Source organism: Cardiocondyla obscurior, linkage group LG19 (genome assembly GCF_019399895.1).
Source record: "Cardiocondyla obscurior isolate alpha-2009 linkage group LG19, Cobs3.1, whole genome shotgun sequence".
Lineage (NCBI taxonomy): Eukaryota > Metazoa > Arthropoda > Insecta > Hymenoptera > Formicidae > Cardiocondyla > Cardiocondyla obscurior.
The window spans coordinates 1,474,513-1,488,700 of record NC_091882.1 but is presented as its reverse complement, the minus strand read 5'-3'; the positions used below and the strand labels follow the sequence as shown (position 1 = coordinate 1,488,700).

Sequence of the window (14,188 nt, the reverse complement as noted above, 5' to 3'; positions counted from 1 at the left end):
AAGTTCATTGTACCGTGTTTTATACGGATACATGTGAATCGAGAATCTCAAATTATTGTACAGCCGATCGTTTCGTAATCGCTAAATAATGATCGTTGAACCATATAATGTCGTTCGCATTTCCTCCATTCAAGATCTATGCAAGGCCGACCCACGCCGGCGATCGTCGATCTCGTTTGCGAGGTGATAAGCAAACGTTCCTAGATTCGACGACTTTCAACGGGATATACGAACAATCGAATAAAAGTACGAATATGTTTAAATTGCGCTCTCTCCTTTTTTTTCTCTCTATTTCTATCGCGGTGCGCCCGTAGAGATAGCGATAAATGCGCACAGCGGCGGCGCTCACATAAAAATCCGTGGGCCCGGGATTAAAATTAATTGTTGTGCGGCTACACAAGAGGTCCGCGTAACTAAATAAATTGACACGGAGGTAAAACGCAGCATCCGCTTTCGAAATAAAATCAACGAGCGATTCTTTGATGGAGTCGCCATTCAAACGGGATCGAGAAGCGCCGGTTAATAAAACCTATCGATTCGTATTTATATCGCTATCTGTGCCATCTCGTTGAAATGAGATCGGAAACATGAGTGAAATTTGTGGAGCAGGAAAAATCGCTGATTAAAAGGAGCTTACTCCATTGTGTTTTACAAATTGTTAAATTTCTCGTGGATAAACGTCACGAGTGAAAATTTGAAACGGTCTCCTTTTCCCATTGGAGTGTTTTAACTATATTACATAATTATTCAGCATATATATTTTTTCTTCTTTTTTTTTTTTTTTTCGACAAAACTATTCTCGCGCGCCGCAAAAATTCAAGAGTATTCATCGGACGTCTGCAGTCATAACGCAGCCTACAATCAAAAAAGTGCATACAATTACTCGCGTACGTGCGGCTTTTCACGTCGCCATTCACTCACGCGCTCGTCGAGCACGGCACGCATCTGAACGCGTATTTACACACCTCACTTTTCACGTCGTTCCGAAAACGGAGGCTGCCACGGCGACCACGAGAGAGGACCAGGGTAACAATGCATCTGCATCGCGCGTATTCCGCATCTACTACATACGCCAGGGTATCGCTGAGTAACGTAAGTACATGCACTTCAATCAACGCTTTCTCGCGCTATCGCGCCTTCGTCTATTTTTTTTTTTTTTTTTTTTTTTTTTTCCACGATTCCCCGATCTCCCCGAATCTGCTTTTTCATTCACTCCTTCCCAGCTCACCCACCTTTTTGTCTTCAACGTCTATTCGATATTCACGCTCTCCTCGTTGACACACGTCCCCTTTCGCAGCGTCGGCACCGCGACGCAGCGATTCTTTGTGGATCGAACGGAATCGCGGACATCGCGGTATGATATTGTTTAGAATTTCCGTTTGTTTCTCCGTAGTTTTATGCGCATCGTGTGTTCTCTATGATCGAGTTGTATAATCATCCGCACTGGAGACGGATATACCCGGGAAATATCGGGAGATATCTCTTGGATATTGAATGACTGAATATATTGCGGGACATTTTGATATCCAATAGATATCCGAGATATGATCACTAGACGCCCGAGCTACGCCCGTAGAAATGGATGTGCAAGAACGTGCACGGAAAATAATAAATTTCGATGAAACGAAATATAAAGATTTATTAAACGTTTATCAATTTCTTTCTCTCTCTTAGTGAATCGATTACGCTTGCAATATTGTACCTATTTTATCTATTGGAGCATCGAGTGCGATTCACGCCGGAAGACAGGCGCATTTAACGATATACGAGTCCGTGCTGACCGAAAACTCCACCGCCGATAACGAGCCTAATCAAACACGCGGCGACACAAACGGAAAAAGAATGTGAGAAAAAATTTTCTATTTGCCCTGATGTATATATAATTTTTTTTTTTTTTTTTTTACTATTTCATATTTTGCAACAATAATGCGAAGTTGCATAGCCACGACACGCGACTCGCTTACGACGCGGTACCGTGAGACGCGAATGTGATTAGTCTTGAAAATCTCATGCGCGCGCGGGGATGACGGACCGGGATTGGATTTGCCGTGGGGGTGACGCGTAGGGTGGAACGAAGGATGAGCCGTTTATCTCAGGCGTCGCTTTTCGGTTTTTCTCCCACTCGCGATCTCCTGACGTTCTCGCGACGTGTACCAAGCTCATCGCTTTCCTGAGAATCATGGGGCTTTCATCTCATCTCTCTCCGGTTACTTTATCCCCCTCCTTTTGGGGCGTTCCCTAAGACATATCCTCTCTCCTCGCGAAATAATAAGCTCACTCTACTAAATTTATCATGAGAAGCCTTTAGAAGCAGCAGCAGCCTCCGTCAACAACGCGCGCCAGCTTACCTACCTACCTACCTGCCTACCTACTAATATTGTAACGGTTTTTAATTCCGTCATCTACCTTATGCTACGTTTTAATTATCTTATGGCATCCGAATGTACGTACGTATAAACATGTGTATATAATTTTGCTCTTTCTTTTATTCTGAAATAAGTTTAGCAGGCAGCACTAATTACTTATGTACTGCGTTATCACAATTTGATGTAAATTGAACAAACATTAAAAGACAGTTTATTGAGTGTCTTTTAAATGCATCATAATTTCCAAAACTTAAATTGAAACACAAATAATGCCTAATGACTTTAAATTATATACTTATATAATAGAATGAAGAATTATCTTTAAATAGAAAAATTTATAAATATGTATGTGAATATTAGTTAAATTTATCAATTAAATATAGATGCTCATGTGCTAAAAATATTTTTTTTTTACTGTCTGCTTTTAAGCTTTCACTTTACAAAAAATACTAATTATAATATATAAAAGGCATGCTCATGTTCATTTTACATAACCAACCATGATATTAATTCTGTTACATATATATTACATTATTTTATAATGTCTATTATACATATTCCTTAAACAAAATCCCTAAACGCAAGTTTAATTAACTGTTTCAAAATATTCTTTGCTATCTTTGGGATTGGGTTTAATTGTTTTAGAATCTGGTTGCCAATTTGCAGGACATACTTCACCATGCTTCTCCACAAATAAGAAAGCCTTTATCAACCTCAAAGTTTCGTCTACGCTCCTGCCAACTGGAAGGTCATTGACGCTAAAGTGTCGAAGAAGTCCTTCCTTATCTATGAGGAAGAGGCCTCTGAGAGCAATTCCAGAGTCTTGTAATAAAACATTGTACTTATTCGATATACTCTTAGAAAAATCGCTTAAAAGTGGATAACCTAAGTTTCCTCCAAGGCCACCTTGTTTTCGAGGGGTGTTGATCCATGCCAAATGGCTAAAGTGTGAATCTGTAGACACTCCAATCACTTGTGTGTTCAAAGCTTTAAATTCAGATATCTTTTCACTGAATGCTATTATCTCAGTTGGGCAAACAAATGTGCTGCAAATAGAATTTAAAAAATAGAAATTGTAGCTACATTACATATACATTGGCAATGAGAATTAAAATAAAATTACATACAAATCCAAGGGATAGAAAAACAGAACAACATATTTCCCTTTGTAGTCGCTTAACTTGATTTCTGCAAAATTGCCGTCAACTACTGCAGTGCCAGAAAAATCCGGAGCAGGTTTCTGGACCTGTGGCCCATCACTAAACAGTTTTGAACTCACTGTGAAGTTTCGAACATTTGCCACAAATGATGTATCAGCTTTTGCTAATGAATTTGTTGCAGTGGAGACCTGTAATAAATGCGCTTTAAAAAGACAATACTTTTGCTTGTGTTAAGATATCAATGCGATACAAAATTAATCACATTCGTATAGAATGAATTAGCAAAAACTCAATTAAAACATGACGAGATATGCGTGTTCAACAATACCTACCAACATTCCACCACGTGCACGCAACGAAGTAAGTAATCGAAACATTGTAAAAGCAGATAATTTATGCTGCAAACACCAAATTTGCCGTGCAATCGTTTGTGAAACTTGTAAGAACTGCAAGAAGCCGAAAGATGTGATTCATTAGCGACAATAACTGTTCGCGTCTCGTGGTGTTGGCTGTCGTGGTTATTGCAAGCGCCGACACCGCATGCGCAATACGAGCCAATCAGAGCCTCACGCCATGTTCGTGCCCAACACACTTACGTGTCCTATACGTCCTATACACTCAACGATACCGTGTCCAACTGCATCGTGTGTAACTGCGCCTCTCCCGGCTAAGCTAATCGAGTTCCTCAATTTTCTTATGTGGATCGACGATGATGACGATTCGCTCGTTAGCAGGTTTGGTGGTCATTTTATGAGTAGCTGATCAGTCGCGATCAGCCGTTCGTATTACTTGTCGTGCATATGCCTTAGCTGTGTCATTGCGCATACGTTATAGAAACGAGCAAAACTTCAGTTACTTCTCATCCCACACGAAGTGTCGTTCACTGGAGTATGTCGCCACGGAGCTGTGTAACACGGTAAAATGTTGCTGCCGCTTGCTGATCGAAATCATTCGCTGACAATCAGGTGAAAATGGAAGATGACGCTGACCTCAGGGAGCAATTGTTTCACAATACCGTGCGTGAAAACATAGTGAGTACAATGCGATGCTGATTAAGCATTAAAAGAAAAAATAACGTTTATTCTCGTTAAGCTGTAAGCGATCTTTTCCTCATTCCGTACATTTTCCTCATTCGCAAAGAGAGAAAATCTGATTTTTAATGAATTTTTAGGCCTCGAACTGCTAGTTAGATTGTCGATTTATATCAAAATCCTACATAGATTTATATATGCCTCTTCTGGTCAGCTTACAGATTTTTTAATCGACTCTTTTCATCAAGACTGAGTTTTTTTACACGATGGGCATCACATGAAATTTGCAGCGTCCAATAAAATTCTGTCCTATGTGGTGTCCCATTTTCCAGACGCTAAGGCAGATCAATGTACGTTGAAACGGACCCGAGATACAGTTAAGCAGGCAGGTTTATTCTTTCCTCGTTGAATTCAGGACAATCAGGACTAGGTTTCGTCATGTTTAATTAACATTTGTCGCTTATCGTGATTAATTGGTTATAAATCTGTGCCTTATCATGTGCAACGTGTGATAACGTCCACAGCGCCCACGATTGTCGCCGCTTGTCAACCCGTGCCGATGTCTACTTGTTTGTTTATTGTAACGGGACAAACGCCCGTTCGTCTCTCAATTTGGCAGCGTGCCTGCACGAGGATTTTGTTCTATTTGAATTGACTTAGTGCTTGAACATGTAAACGATATGTGTTTGTAAAAGATTAGCTTTGTCCGTTCTATTTTGGGTAAGAGGCCATTGCCAGCGACGATGTCGAAAATATTCGTACACGTGGCTGTTGGCCCGTAATTACAAGAATTTCGTTACTGCAACACTCTGAGAAATTAATGTTATTGATTACGTATACACCCGGCATACACAGAACAATATATGCGACATACTGACAGTGGTACATAGTGAATTAGTGTTTAAATAAATAAGTGAAGTCTAAGCGATATCGAGCTAGAATTGTTAATGAAACGAAAATGCATGAACGGTAGAAGACTCATTATCGAACACTTCGATCGTTACTTATATATGCAAACTCTTTGTTGTCGCCTAAGAAAACTTTGCAGCATTTTTTTTATTAATTTAAAATTTACAGCTCATTGATAAAAGATTAATAAAGATGAAATAGTAAATTGTTTAATGTCATACAATTCGATATTATACATATAAATTTATATATATTTAAAAAAATATTATACATTTAAATACATATAAATTAAATATACATCGTATTTTATTCAATAAAAATTTTGCAAATTTTATTTTTAAAAAGAAGTAAATAAAAATGTACCACAAAAATGATTGAATATTAATAGAAGTTTTTTGTTATAACTAAAAAGTATTTTTGGACTGCTTCTAAATTTTAAAATGGCAACATATTTATGTATGTTTAAATAAGTTGTTGAAATGTAATTCGTGATAAATGTTATTTTACAGATATACCTGCTGCTTTTTCTGCTGTTATACATATCTAGCTACGCGTTGATCGCGCGTTTCAGACGGCGGGATCGCGAGGATTACCTGTCTGTGGACGAGGATGAGGCCACCGTGTACAGGATCAGCCTCTGGCTATGCACGGTCGCTCTGGCGATTTCCGTTGGTGCGACCCTCTTACTTCCAGTGTCAATCGCTAGTAATGAGGTCCTCATCCTGTATCCGAACAGCTACTACGTCAAGTGGCTCAACAGCTCCCTTATTCAAGGTAAAATTTTTAATAATCTGATTTAGAAAAATGTATGAGATACACTTATGTAAACGTTACATTATAATAAGTACAATTTTTGTTAACAGGTTTGTGGAACCACGTGTTCCTATTTTCAAATTTGTCGCTCTTCGTGTTTCTCCCCTTTGCCTATCTTTTTACAGAGTCGGAAGGCTTTGAAGGCCATAAAAAGGTAAAACAAAGCATCAAAAGACTTTTAATAATTATATAATAAATGCTTAATGAGAGTTTTAATAAATTCTTCGTATCATCGTTTATAATCATGTCACAATTGTAGGGCGTGATGGCGAGGGTATACGAGACAGTGATGGTTCTCTGTCTCTTAGGTACTCTTGTATTAGGGATGACCTATGTTCTGTCAGCTCTGTTAGATTATCAGAACTCGAGTTTGCACACGTTGCTCAGTAAGTATATAGATAAAGTTTATCAAAAAGTTGAAATAATCAGTTCTAAATGAACTATGAACCTGAAATTATTTATCTTACAGATTTATGGAGTTATTATTTACCTTTTCTATACTCCTGCGTTTCGTTTGTCGGTGTAGTAATGTTATTGTGTAAGTAATACTTATTTTCGTATAACTTTGTTCTTCCTGTGACATATAAAAATTAATATGTTACATTCTTTGTACATATAACTCTTTTCTGAAAACTTTCTTCGATTCGCTAAGTTGCCTTATTTTTAGTATGCACTCCAGTGGGATTCGTACGATTATTCGACGTGGTGGGATCATTTCTTGTTAAACCTCAATTCCTGAAAAACTTGGACGAAGAGTTTTTCGCATATCGATTAGAAGAGGACTGCATTCGTAGAAGGTAGGAACATCTATCTTTTTTTTTCTCTCTATTTTTATGTATGTACATCGAACACCGCAAATTATTTAAAAATACTTTTTTTTTTTCTTTTTTTTCTAATTTATCTAATTTAACGTCTGTTTAGATTGCAGCATGTGAAAGCTACGGGAAAGTCGTATGTATCGCCGGTGCCGATGTCACCAGCGACGAACTGTGGCTGGGCGATGCACGAAGACGACGAACCACTGTTGTGTATAAGTCCAGGTTTATTATGTCTGAAGAATGGCGCTTTACAAAAGGGTCTCGCTCAACGTTTAGACGATGTCCAAAGACGGCGACAGCTGCTGGACCAGCAACGAAGGACCTGGTGGGTTCGACGGACGCTACTTTATCCAGTGGCCATGCTGGCGCTACTCATTTTGTCTACCGCTACGGCATTATTAGCGGTGCAAAATACTATAGAATTGCTAATTGGCATTAAGGCTTTGCCGTTGAGCACAAGGGTTTGTTCACTTTTTCTGTATTAATCTACTTACAAACGAATACTTCTTACGAACACGCGTTGCTGCATTATTAATTTGAATCTTATTTTGTCATTTTATTAATTAATGTAAAAATAATAGTTTTTTTTATATTGACATATAGCAATTTACGCTTGGCATCAGTTCTTTATCTAAACTCGGACCTGTTGGTGCAGCCATTGAGATAGCAGTCATTCTCTACTTGGCCGTGACCAGCGCGATTGGCCTGTACGCCTTACCGGGTGTGAAAATCGTTCAGCCTAGATTTCGCTCCACGCCGCTCACTCATCTTATTGCGAACTGTGCCCTTTTATTAGTGTTGAGTTCGGCATTACCGCTACTATCACGAATTCTGGGTAAAACAAATTATAATGCATAGTAAAATTATTACTATTGTAATAAAAAAAAAAAATTCAGAGCAGCACTTTGCGTGAAGTGACACTATTATTATTAATTTTATTTTTTTTTTTCCAGGAATGACAAACTTCGATCTGTTGGGTGATTTTGGGCGCATCGAATGGCTTGGTAACTTTAAACTCGTGCTCCTTTACAATTTGATCTTCGCGACAGCGGCGATTAGCTGTTTGACTACCAAGTTTACGGCAACTGTACGTAAAGAGATTTATACTCGTCTGAAGAGCAGTCTATTCGGCATCTTTAGGACGATTAGAGTCACCACTGACGCAAAAAAAAATTCACCGTCATTTTCTACAAAAGAAGACTAGACTGATTTGTTACATTATTACATAATTAATATAAATAGAGAGAGAGAGAGAAACAGAGAGAGAGGAAGAGAAAAGAAAGACGCCGAGACTTTGCGAAAGTTTTTCTGATTTTTAGTAAAAAACAAAGGTAAGCGAATGCTAGTGATTATTTGTAATCGAGATGCACGAGGCCAGTAAAAGACGTAGTCCGATAAGGACAACAAGGCGGTCACATTCGTAGTACGTATATATGAAATATTTATTTATTACGTTAACGTTATTTTTAAGAATATGTTTGTCTTGACTCGGGACAAGATTCAGCGACTGAGCGAGTATATATGTGTATGTGTTGTGATCGAATGATTGGCTCATGGCTGATCTGAGGACTGCAAAAAAATTACAATACAATCTACGGTTGCATAAGTTAGTATGCAAAATTTTTTCCGTCGTTATATCGGGCAAAAATATCTTTTGCCAAAATAATTATTAATATTTATTGAACTTTAAACGTCTGTTTTACAGTTTCCAATATTTGTGCATAAAAAGATATAGTTTTAATTTAAATAATAAATTTCTAATTTATTTTTTAGCATGTGATTACTCGAAATAAAAACCTAAAAAATATTAGTAACTAGGGATTATAACGGGAGCAGAAGGAATTGTTCAATATCTCATGTGAAATATGAAACGTTTTCAGACTGAATAAATTATAATAAAATGAGATCTTAAGAGACTCACACATATTTTAATTGTATAAAGTGTATACAGTACAGTGTAAGTTAATGATATCTTGGACATTTGTGATGAAATAATAAAGAAATTAATAAATTTGTTACATAAATTGTAAGAAAATTATATATAATATAAATTTCAAATAATATTTCTTATATAAAAAAAAAATGCTTTAATCTTTCGAATATCGCGTTTATAATGATTAATTGTTTTTTAATATAAAAAATATCACTTTAATGCTAATTGTTAAAAATTGTTTAAATCTGTTATGCTTTATTCACTTTTACAAATAATTTAATACTTTTTTAGCATGTGTAGCTCTTTGGCATCATATTATTATTTTCTTTTCTGCTGCGTTAATTCAACTTATTTAAATATATGTATAATATGTGTTGCAAAAAATTACGAAATACTTTGCAGTTTTTATATTTACACATTTAAAACTATTATTCAACATTATTCACAAATGCATCTTTATTTACCGAATAAAACTATCGCGAATTTAGTCGCAGCGCAGTTTCTACTTTACCGTGGTTGTACTTAGTCCAAATTTGCGTAACACACCGATAATAACATTCGCATTAATACCGCGACGAACGACTGTAAAACAACCCGGTTTTGATATGTCCACCACAGTGGAACCGACTCTACGTTCGTTTCTCAATTTTTTAATGTTCTTTGAGTTGTAGAAAATACCGTCTAGCTCTGGCCACAGCGTGTTAAACTCGTTCGGGTGCAAGCTGCTCGGCTCACTACTGATGTTTGCGCTGGTTAATGCAAGTGGGCCAGCAATCTGAGCGACGTTGCGTATGAACTTGTCGTTCGGCACGCGGATACCTACAGTGTCTAAACCAGGATTTAGAGCTAAGTTTAAAGCAGACGTGCGTCGCAGACATATTGTGTATGGTCCAGGAAGTAAAGTTTCCAGCATGTTGGGTGGAGTGTCGGCCAGGTTGCCCCATATGCCTACTTCCTTGACGTTGCTCAGACAAATTGCTAGTGGCTTCATTTCATCTCGCCGCTTGATCTCGTACAAGCGCTGAATGGCTTGCGTGTTGGCAGCTAAGCAAGCCAGCCCATATACCGTGTCTGTTGGCACTGCAATCACTTTACCCTGCTTTAATAGTTCCACTGCCATTGCGATACTCCGTTCGCCGCCGCAAAAAAAGTGCTTCTCGTTTGGTCCAATCATACTTAGATCTTCTTTAGCGTTATTCATGATTACTTTCATCGGGCCCATAAAGTTCGGACTCGTGATATATCTAGTACTTATTGTTAGAGAATTCCACAGCTAGAAGGAGATAAAATATTCAGTGCGTTGTCATCGTCAAGTTATTTTCACGAATGTCTTGTGAACTTACCCGACAGCTCAGCCGACACGCCACACGAAGGCACAAGAGTGATCGCAGCATCTGTAAAGGATCGTCATAGGCTCGTCGGCGGATCGCGTTTGCATCTGTTTGACGAAGGCGCGCGGATGCGAGCATTTGGGGCAACGCTCATCCGTTTGCTCTACGCCCATCCACGCGGACTCGGCATCGAAGATTCCGTCACGCTCCTTGCCTGTGAAATAGATGCGCGACGTCACCCTACCCCCTATCCGGTAGATGTACGGGCACGTGGGGCACGCAAATCGGTTGCCCAACGAGTCGTCCCGGAATCTGAGAAGGTTAGCGCAGTATGGGCAGAAGCGTAGTACCATTCTTAGTAATCGAATAAAATGTGTTAATTTTCTTCGTGCTCTTATGTTCAAATCATCCGGAAATAGCAAATAATTTTACTCCGGTTAATTTGGTTAGAGGTTATGTTCGTCTGACGAACTTCGTCATATCACATCTACAAGAAGAAGAGAGGGGGAGAGAGAAAGGTAGAATGACATGAACACTAGCTTTCTCTTTCTAATCTTGTACGCTTTGTTATTAAGAAACATTATCTACTTCTATGTATTCTATTACGTCTATGGATTAACCTAACAACGTTGACCGGTTTACCTCGTGGAGCTTGTGGGTTTGTTGGGGTCGATTTATTATACTATAGTGAAGAGAGTTTATGCGACCACAAAAATGAGTGACGCAGAAATAGATGAAGATTTATATGACAGCGATCAGGAAGTAGCCAAGCATCATTCCAAACTTATCGAGGATGTAACACGCCTTGATAAACGTCAAAGGTGAGAAATAACAATGTTACTATAGTGTGTTAAAGTACAACCTTTTTTTTTTTTGTATATTATTACATTCTTGTAATATTTTTTTTCTTTGGCAGGGTGAAAAAGGCAGAACGGAGCGAGCCCAGTTTAGAGGTCTCAGAGTATCATCTTGTAAAAGGCAGTGCAGCTGATAACAATGTGATACGTACACATGACTTGATTAAGTCACTGGACCAAAAAGGAGACCAAAGCAATATTATTAAAAAGCTTCGATATATACAGCAAAAAAACAAAGTTCTTCCTAAACCATTGGAAAAACCAGCAGCTGAAAGAGTAAATTAATTTAATTTAAATTAAATAAGTTAATTAAAGTTAATTACTATATAATTTTTATACTACATATTGAGGCAAAAATTTCTTACAGATAAAAAGAACAGTTGGCTATGGCAATGTTAAAGAAGAATTACAAAAATGGGACAGTATAGTATCTAGGAATCGAACAGCAGAACAGCTATCCTTTCCTTTAAAACGTGTAACAGAGATAAAAAATTCTAGTGCCTCAAAAATTCCTGAATTTCTTAGAGGTTTTAGTACAAAGTCTGATTTGATGAAGAAGATTGAAGAAGTGGACTCAACGTTTCTGTGTCCTGCTAATGAAGAAGAGAAAAAAGATGACAAGTACAAAATGACATTGAAGGAAGTAATTTTAAGGAGGAAAGAAGCTGCCAGGTTTAGAGCTCAACAGGTATAGAAAAATTATAGCTAATGATAATATTATTATACATTTTAATAAAACAGAGAAAAAGCAAATTTAAAAGTGCATTAATTTTAATTTTTTTCATATTTTAGTCATACAAAGAGGCAAAGGCACATCGGCAACGTAAAATAAAAAGCAAGAAGTTTCATCGTATTCAGCGAAAAGATAAAATTAAGCAGCAGCTGAAGGACTTTGAAAAATTGAAAGAGAGTGATCCACAAGAGGCCTTGGCAAAGTTAGAACAATTAGATAGGACTCGTGCTGAAGAAAGAATGTCTCTCAGACATAAAAACACAGGCCAATGGGCTAGGAATAAACAGATCAAAGCAAAATATAATAAGGAAGTGAGTATTTAAAGTATTTAAAGTCTGAAAAAGAAAATTGATATTAAAAACGTTTAAAAAATAATTTTAAATATGTATTTAAACATTTTTTACATATAACTAAATATATATTGTAAATATTTAATTATTTCTGTTTTTAAATAATTAAGAACAATGCAATAAACTTTTTTTTTTGTTAGACACGACAGGTTCTCGCTGAACAATTGGCAATTAGTAGAGAATTAACTCAAAAAGTCAAAAGAACTGATAGCGACGAGGATGATGACGAAAGTGAGGAAAACGAGATAATATTAAAAAATAAAGAAAGTGACGTAAAAACTAATGTCGAAATTGATAATTTTATTCAGCAATGTCGACAATTTTATGACAAGAAACAGGAAACGGAAACAAGGGAGGAAACAAATAAAGATAAAATTTCGAAGATTGAGACTACTCCGGAAAAAGAGAAAGAGAAGTGTCACAATGAAATAGAAAAAATTTTACAAGCAAACGATACTAAAAGTAAACTACGTGCCAATAAAAAGAATGATATTACGTATGCAAATATAAATAATACAAAAAATAAATCTCTTAAAAGAAAAAAGAATAACGAAGATATCACGTCCGATTGTGCAGACGCTACGAAAAAAGACAACGATAAAAAACTTAAATTACAAAATGTAAGTAAAACATTTGATTCTAAGGAATCAAAAAAGAAAAAGTCAAAACTAAAGCCAAAAGTGCAGGAAGTAAAGACAACCTGCAAGACGAATAAAAAAGTAAAAAAACAAGAAGAAGAGAATGAGGATTATTCGCCTAGTCTTGAATTTGAAAATCCCAAACACAAACCTATTTTAGATTCTCCATTGGAGGAAACAACTTGTGGGAAAAATACACAGAAGGCTAGCAATCGGACGAGCTTACAAAATAAATTAAACAGTACGTCACAGGAATCAATTGGCATTAATCAAGACATTGAGATAGATCCGAAAAAATATCTAAATATAAAGCCAAAACACTTGAAAACTCAATTGCCGGATGTGACTACAGCTGGAGACGACGACAGCGAACAGGAGGAGGAAACTCATAAGATAATGAGCGAAGCATTTGCGGACGACGACGTTGTTGAGGAATTTAGAAAGGAAAAAGAAGAAGAGGTAATAAGAATTTTTTTATAAAATTTGTAGGTTTTACATGTAAATAAAAATTGTTAATAAAAATGTAATCCATGCAAAATGATTCTAGATGAAAAAGTCACAGCCACAAGAGATTGATCTGAGTCTACCGGGGTGGGGAACTTGGGGAGGACCGAACATCAAGAAAAGAAAACTGGCTCGTAAGAAGAGCCGATTTACATTGATTGTTCCGAAAGCACCGCCACGTAAACCGGAAAACCAGGGGAAAGTCATAGTGTTTGAACACGACAATGAAAAATTGAAAAAGCACCTCGTCAAGGAGCTACCATATCCATTCACCAGGGTGAAAGACTTTGAAGCGAGCGTCAGAGCTCCTATCAGCCGGACTTTCGTTCCAATGAACGTTCACTTGCGGCTTATTCGACCGACAGTGAAAACTAAGCTTGGACAAGTGATCGATCCAATGGATGAGAATGAGTTAGTCAAAAAGCAGCAAGTGGTGAAGAAATTGTTAAAACCAACGTTTAAACGTACCGCTGTAAAGACCGATAAGAAAAAAAATAGATTAAAAAGCAATGATAACAAGGAACGTTAATAAAATGTGCAAAATGTACAATAAAATTAATTTTATTATCTTGGGATTTTAAATAAAATCAATAAATAATTTTTGTTTAGTATATAATATAATATTTATGTAGTATTAATATTTTAATTTTATATTAAGTTATATTAAATTAATATTAACATAATAATTCAACATATAATAAATATCCGTTAATAAATCGCTATTCAACATTGCTATTACGGAAAC

At 36.8% G+C, this 14,188-nt stretch overlaps 4 protein-coding genes across 4 annotated transcripts; 2 read left to right on the top strand and 2 right to left on the bottom strand.

Annotated features, from left to right (window-relative positions):
- Window positions 1-2,758: 2,758 nt before the first annotated feature.
- On the bottom strand, window positions 2,759-4,055 carry Tpx-3 (thioredoxin peroxidase 3). Its single transcript, XM_070669723.1, has 3 exons — window positions 3,859-4,055; window positions 3,494-3,714; window positions 2,759-3,412 (listed from the first exon to the last, which is right to left on the bottom strand). The coding sequence occupies exons 1-3, from the start codon at window positions 3,901-3,903 to the stop codon at window positions 2,953-2,955; spliced, it is 726 nt and encodes a 241-aa protein (XP_070525824.1). The 5' UTR covers window positions 3,904-4,055; the 3' UTR covers window positions 2,759-2,952.
- Window positions 4,056-4,128: 73 nt separating this feature from the next.
- Lili (LMBR1-like protein) lies at window positions 4,129-9,193 on the top strand. The gene is made up of 10 exons (XM_070669720.1): window positions 4,129-4,260; window positions 4,361-4,557; window positions 5,976-6,240; window positions 6,330-6,433; window positions 6,539-6,665; window positions 6,749-6,817; window positions 6,947-7,076; window positions 7,201-7,558; window positions 7,701-7,932; window positions 8,051-9,193. Exons 2-10 carry the CDS (start codon window positions 4,498-4,500, stop codon window positions 8,299-8,301), a joined length of 1,596 nt encoding a protein of 531 aa, XP_070525821.1. The 5' UTR covers window positions 4,129-4,260; window positions 4,361-4,497; the 3' UTR covers window positions 8,302-9,193.
- A 229-nt stretch (window positions 9,194-9,422) lies between these two features.
- On the bottom strand, window positions 9,423-10,424 carry Tcs1 (Threonyl-carbamoyl synthesis 1). The gene is made up of 2 exons (XM_070669858.1): window positions 10,374-10,424; window positions 9,423-10,303 (listed from the first exon to the last, which is right to left on the bottom strand). The coding sequence occupies exons 1-2, from the start codon at window positions 10,422-10,424 to the stop codon at window positions 9,533-9,535; spliced, it is 822 nt and encodes a 273-aa protein (XP_070525959.1). The 3' UTR covers window positions 9,423-9,532.
- Window positions 10,374-14,010, top strand: LOC139110133 (U3 small nucleolar RNA-associated protein 14 homolog A). Its single transcript, XM_070669719.1, has 6 exons — window positions 10,374-11,182; window positions 11,278-11,494; window positions 11,586-11,906; window positions 12,011-12,262; window positions 12,442-13,398; window positions 13,487-14,010. Exons 1-6 carry the CDS (start codon window positions 11,076-11,078, stop codon window positions 13,970-13,972), a joined length of 2,340 nt encoding a protein of 779 aa, XP_070525820.1. The 5' UTR covers window positions 10,374-11,075; the 3' UTR covers window positions 13,973-14,010.
- The last annotated feature ends 178 nt before the right edge of the window (window positions 14,011-14,188 follow it).

Coding starts and splice junctions, on each gene's coding strand:
- Tcs1 (XM_070669858.1), bottom strand. CDS start 10,424: ATGCTGCGATCACTCTTGTGCCTTCGTGTGGCGTGTCGGCTGAGCTGT. Junction 10,304..10,373: donor CGTGTCGGCTGAGCTGTCGG/GTAAGTTCACAA, acceptor ATCTCCTTCTAG/CTGTGGAATTCTCTAACAAT.
- LOC139110133 (XM_070669719.1), top strand. CDS start 11,076: ATGAGTGACGCAGAAATAGATGAAGATTTATATGACAGCGATCAGGAA. Junction 11,183..11,277: donor CGCCTTGATAAACGTCAAAG/GTGAGAAATAAC, acceptor TTTCTTTGGCAG/GGTGAAAAAGGCAGAACGGA. Junction 12,263..12,441: donor AAGCAAAATATAATAAGGAA/GTGAGTATTTAA, acceptor TTTTTTTGTTAG/ACACGACAGGTTCTCGCTGA.
- Lili (XM_070669720.1), top strand. CDS start 4,498: ATGGAAGATGACGCTGACCTCAGGGAGCAATTGTTTCACAATACCGTG. Junction 6,241..6,329: donor CAACAGCTCCCTTATTCAAG/GTAAAATTTTTA, acceptor TTTTGTTAACAG/GTTTGTGGAACCACGTGTTC. Junction 7,559..7,700: donor CTTTGCCGTTGAGCACAAGG/GTTTGTTCACTT, acceptor ATTGACATATAG/CAATTTACGCTTGGCATCAG.
- Tpx-3 (XM_070669723.1), bottom strand. CDS start 3,903: ATGTTTCGATTACTTACTTCGTTGCGTGCACGTGGTGGAATGTTG. Junction 3,715..3,858: donor GTGCACGTGGTGGAATGTTG/GTAGGTATTGTT, acceptor CATTTATTACAG/GTCTCCACTGCAACAAATTC. Junction 3,413..3,493: donor TTTTTCTATCCCTTGGATTT/GTATGTAATTTT, acceptor TTCTATTTGCAG/CACATTTGTTTGCCCAACTG.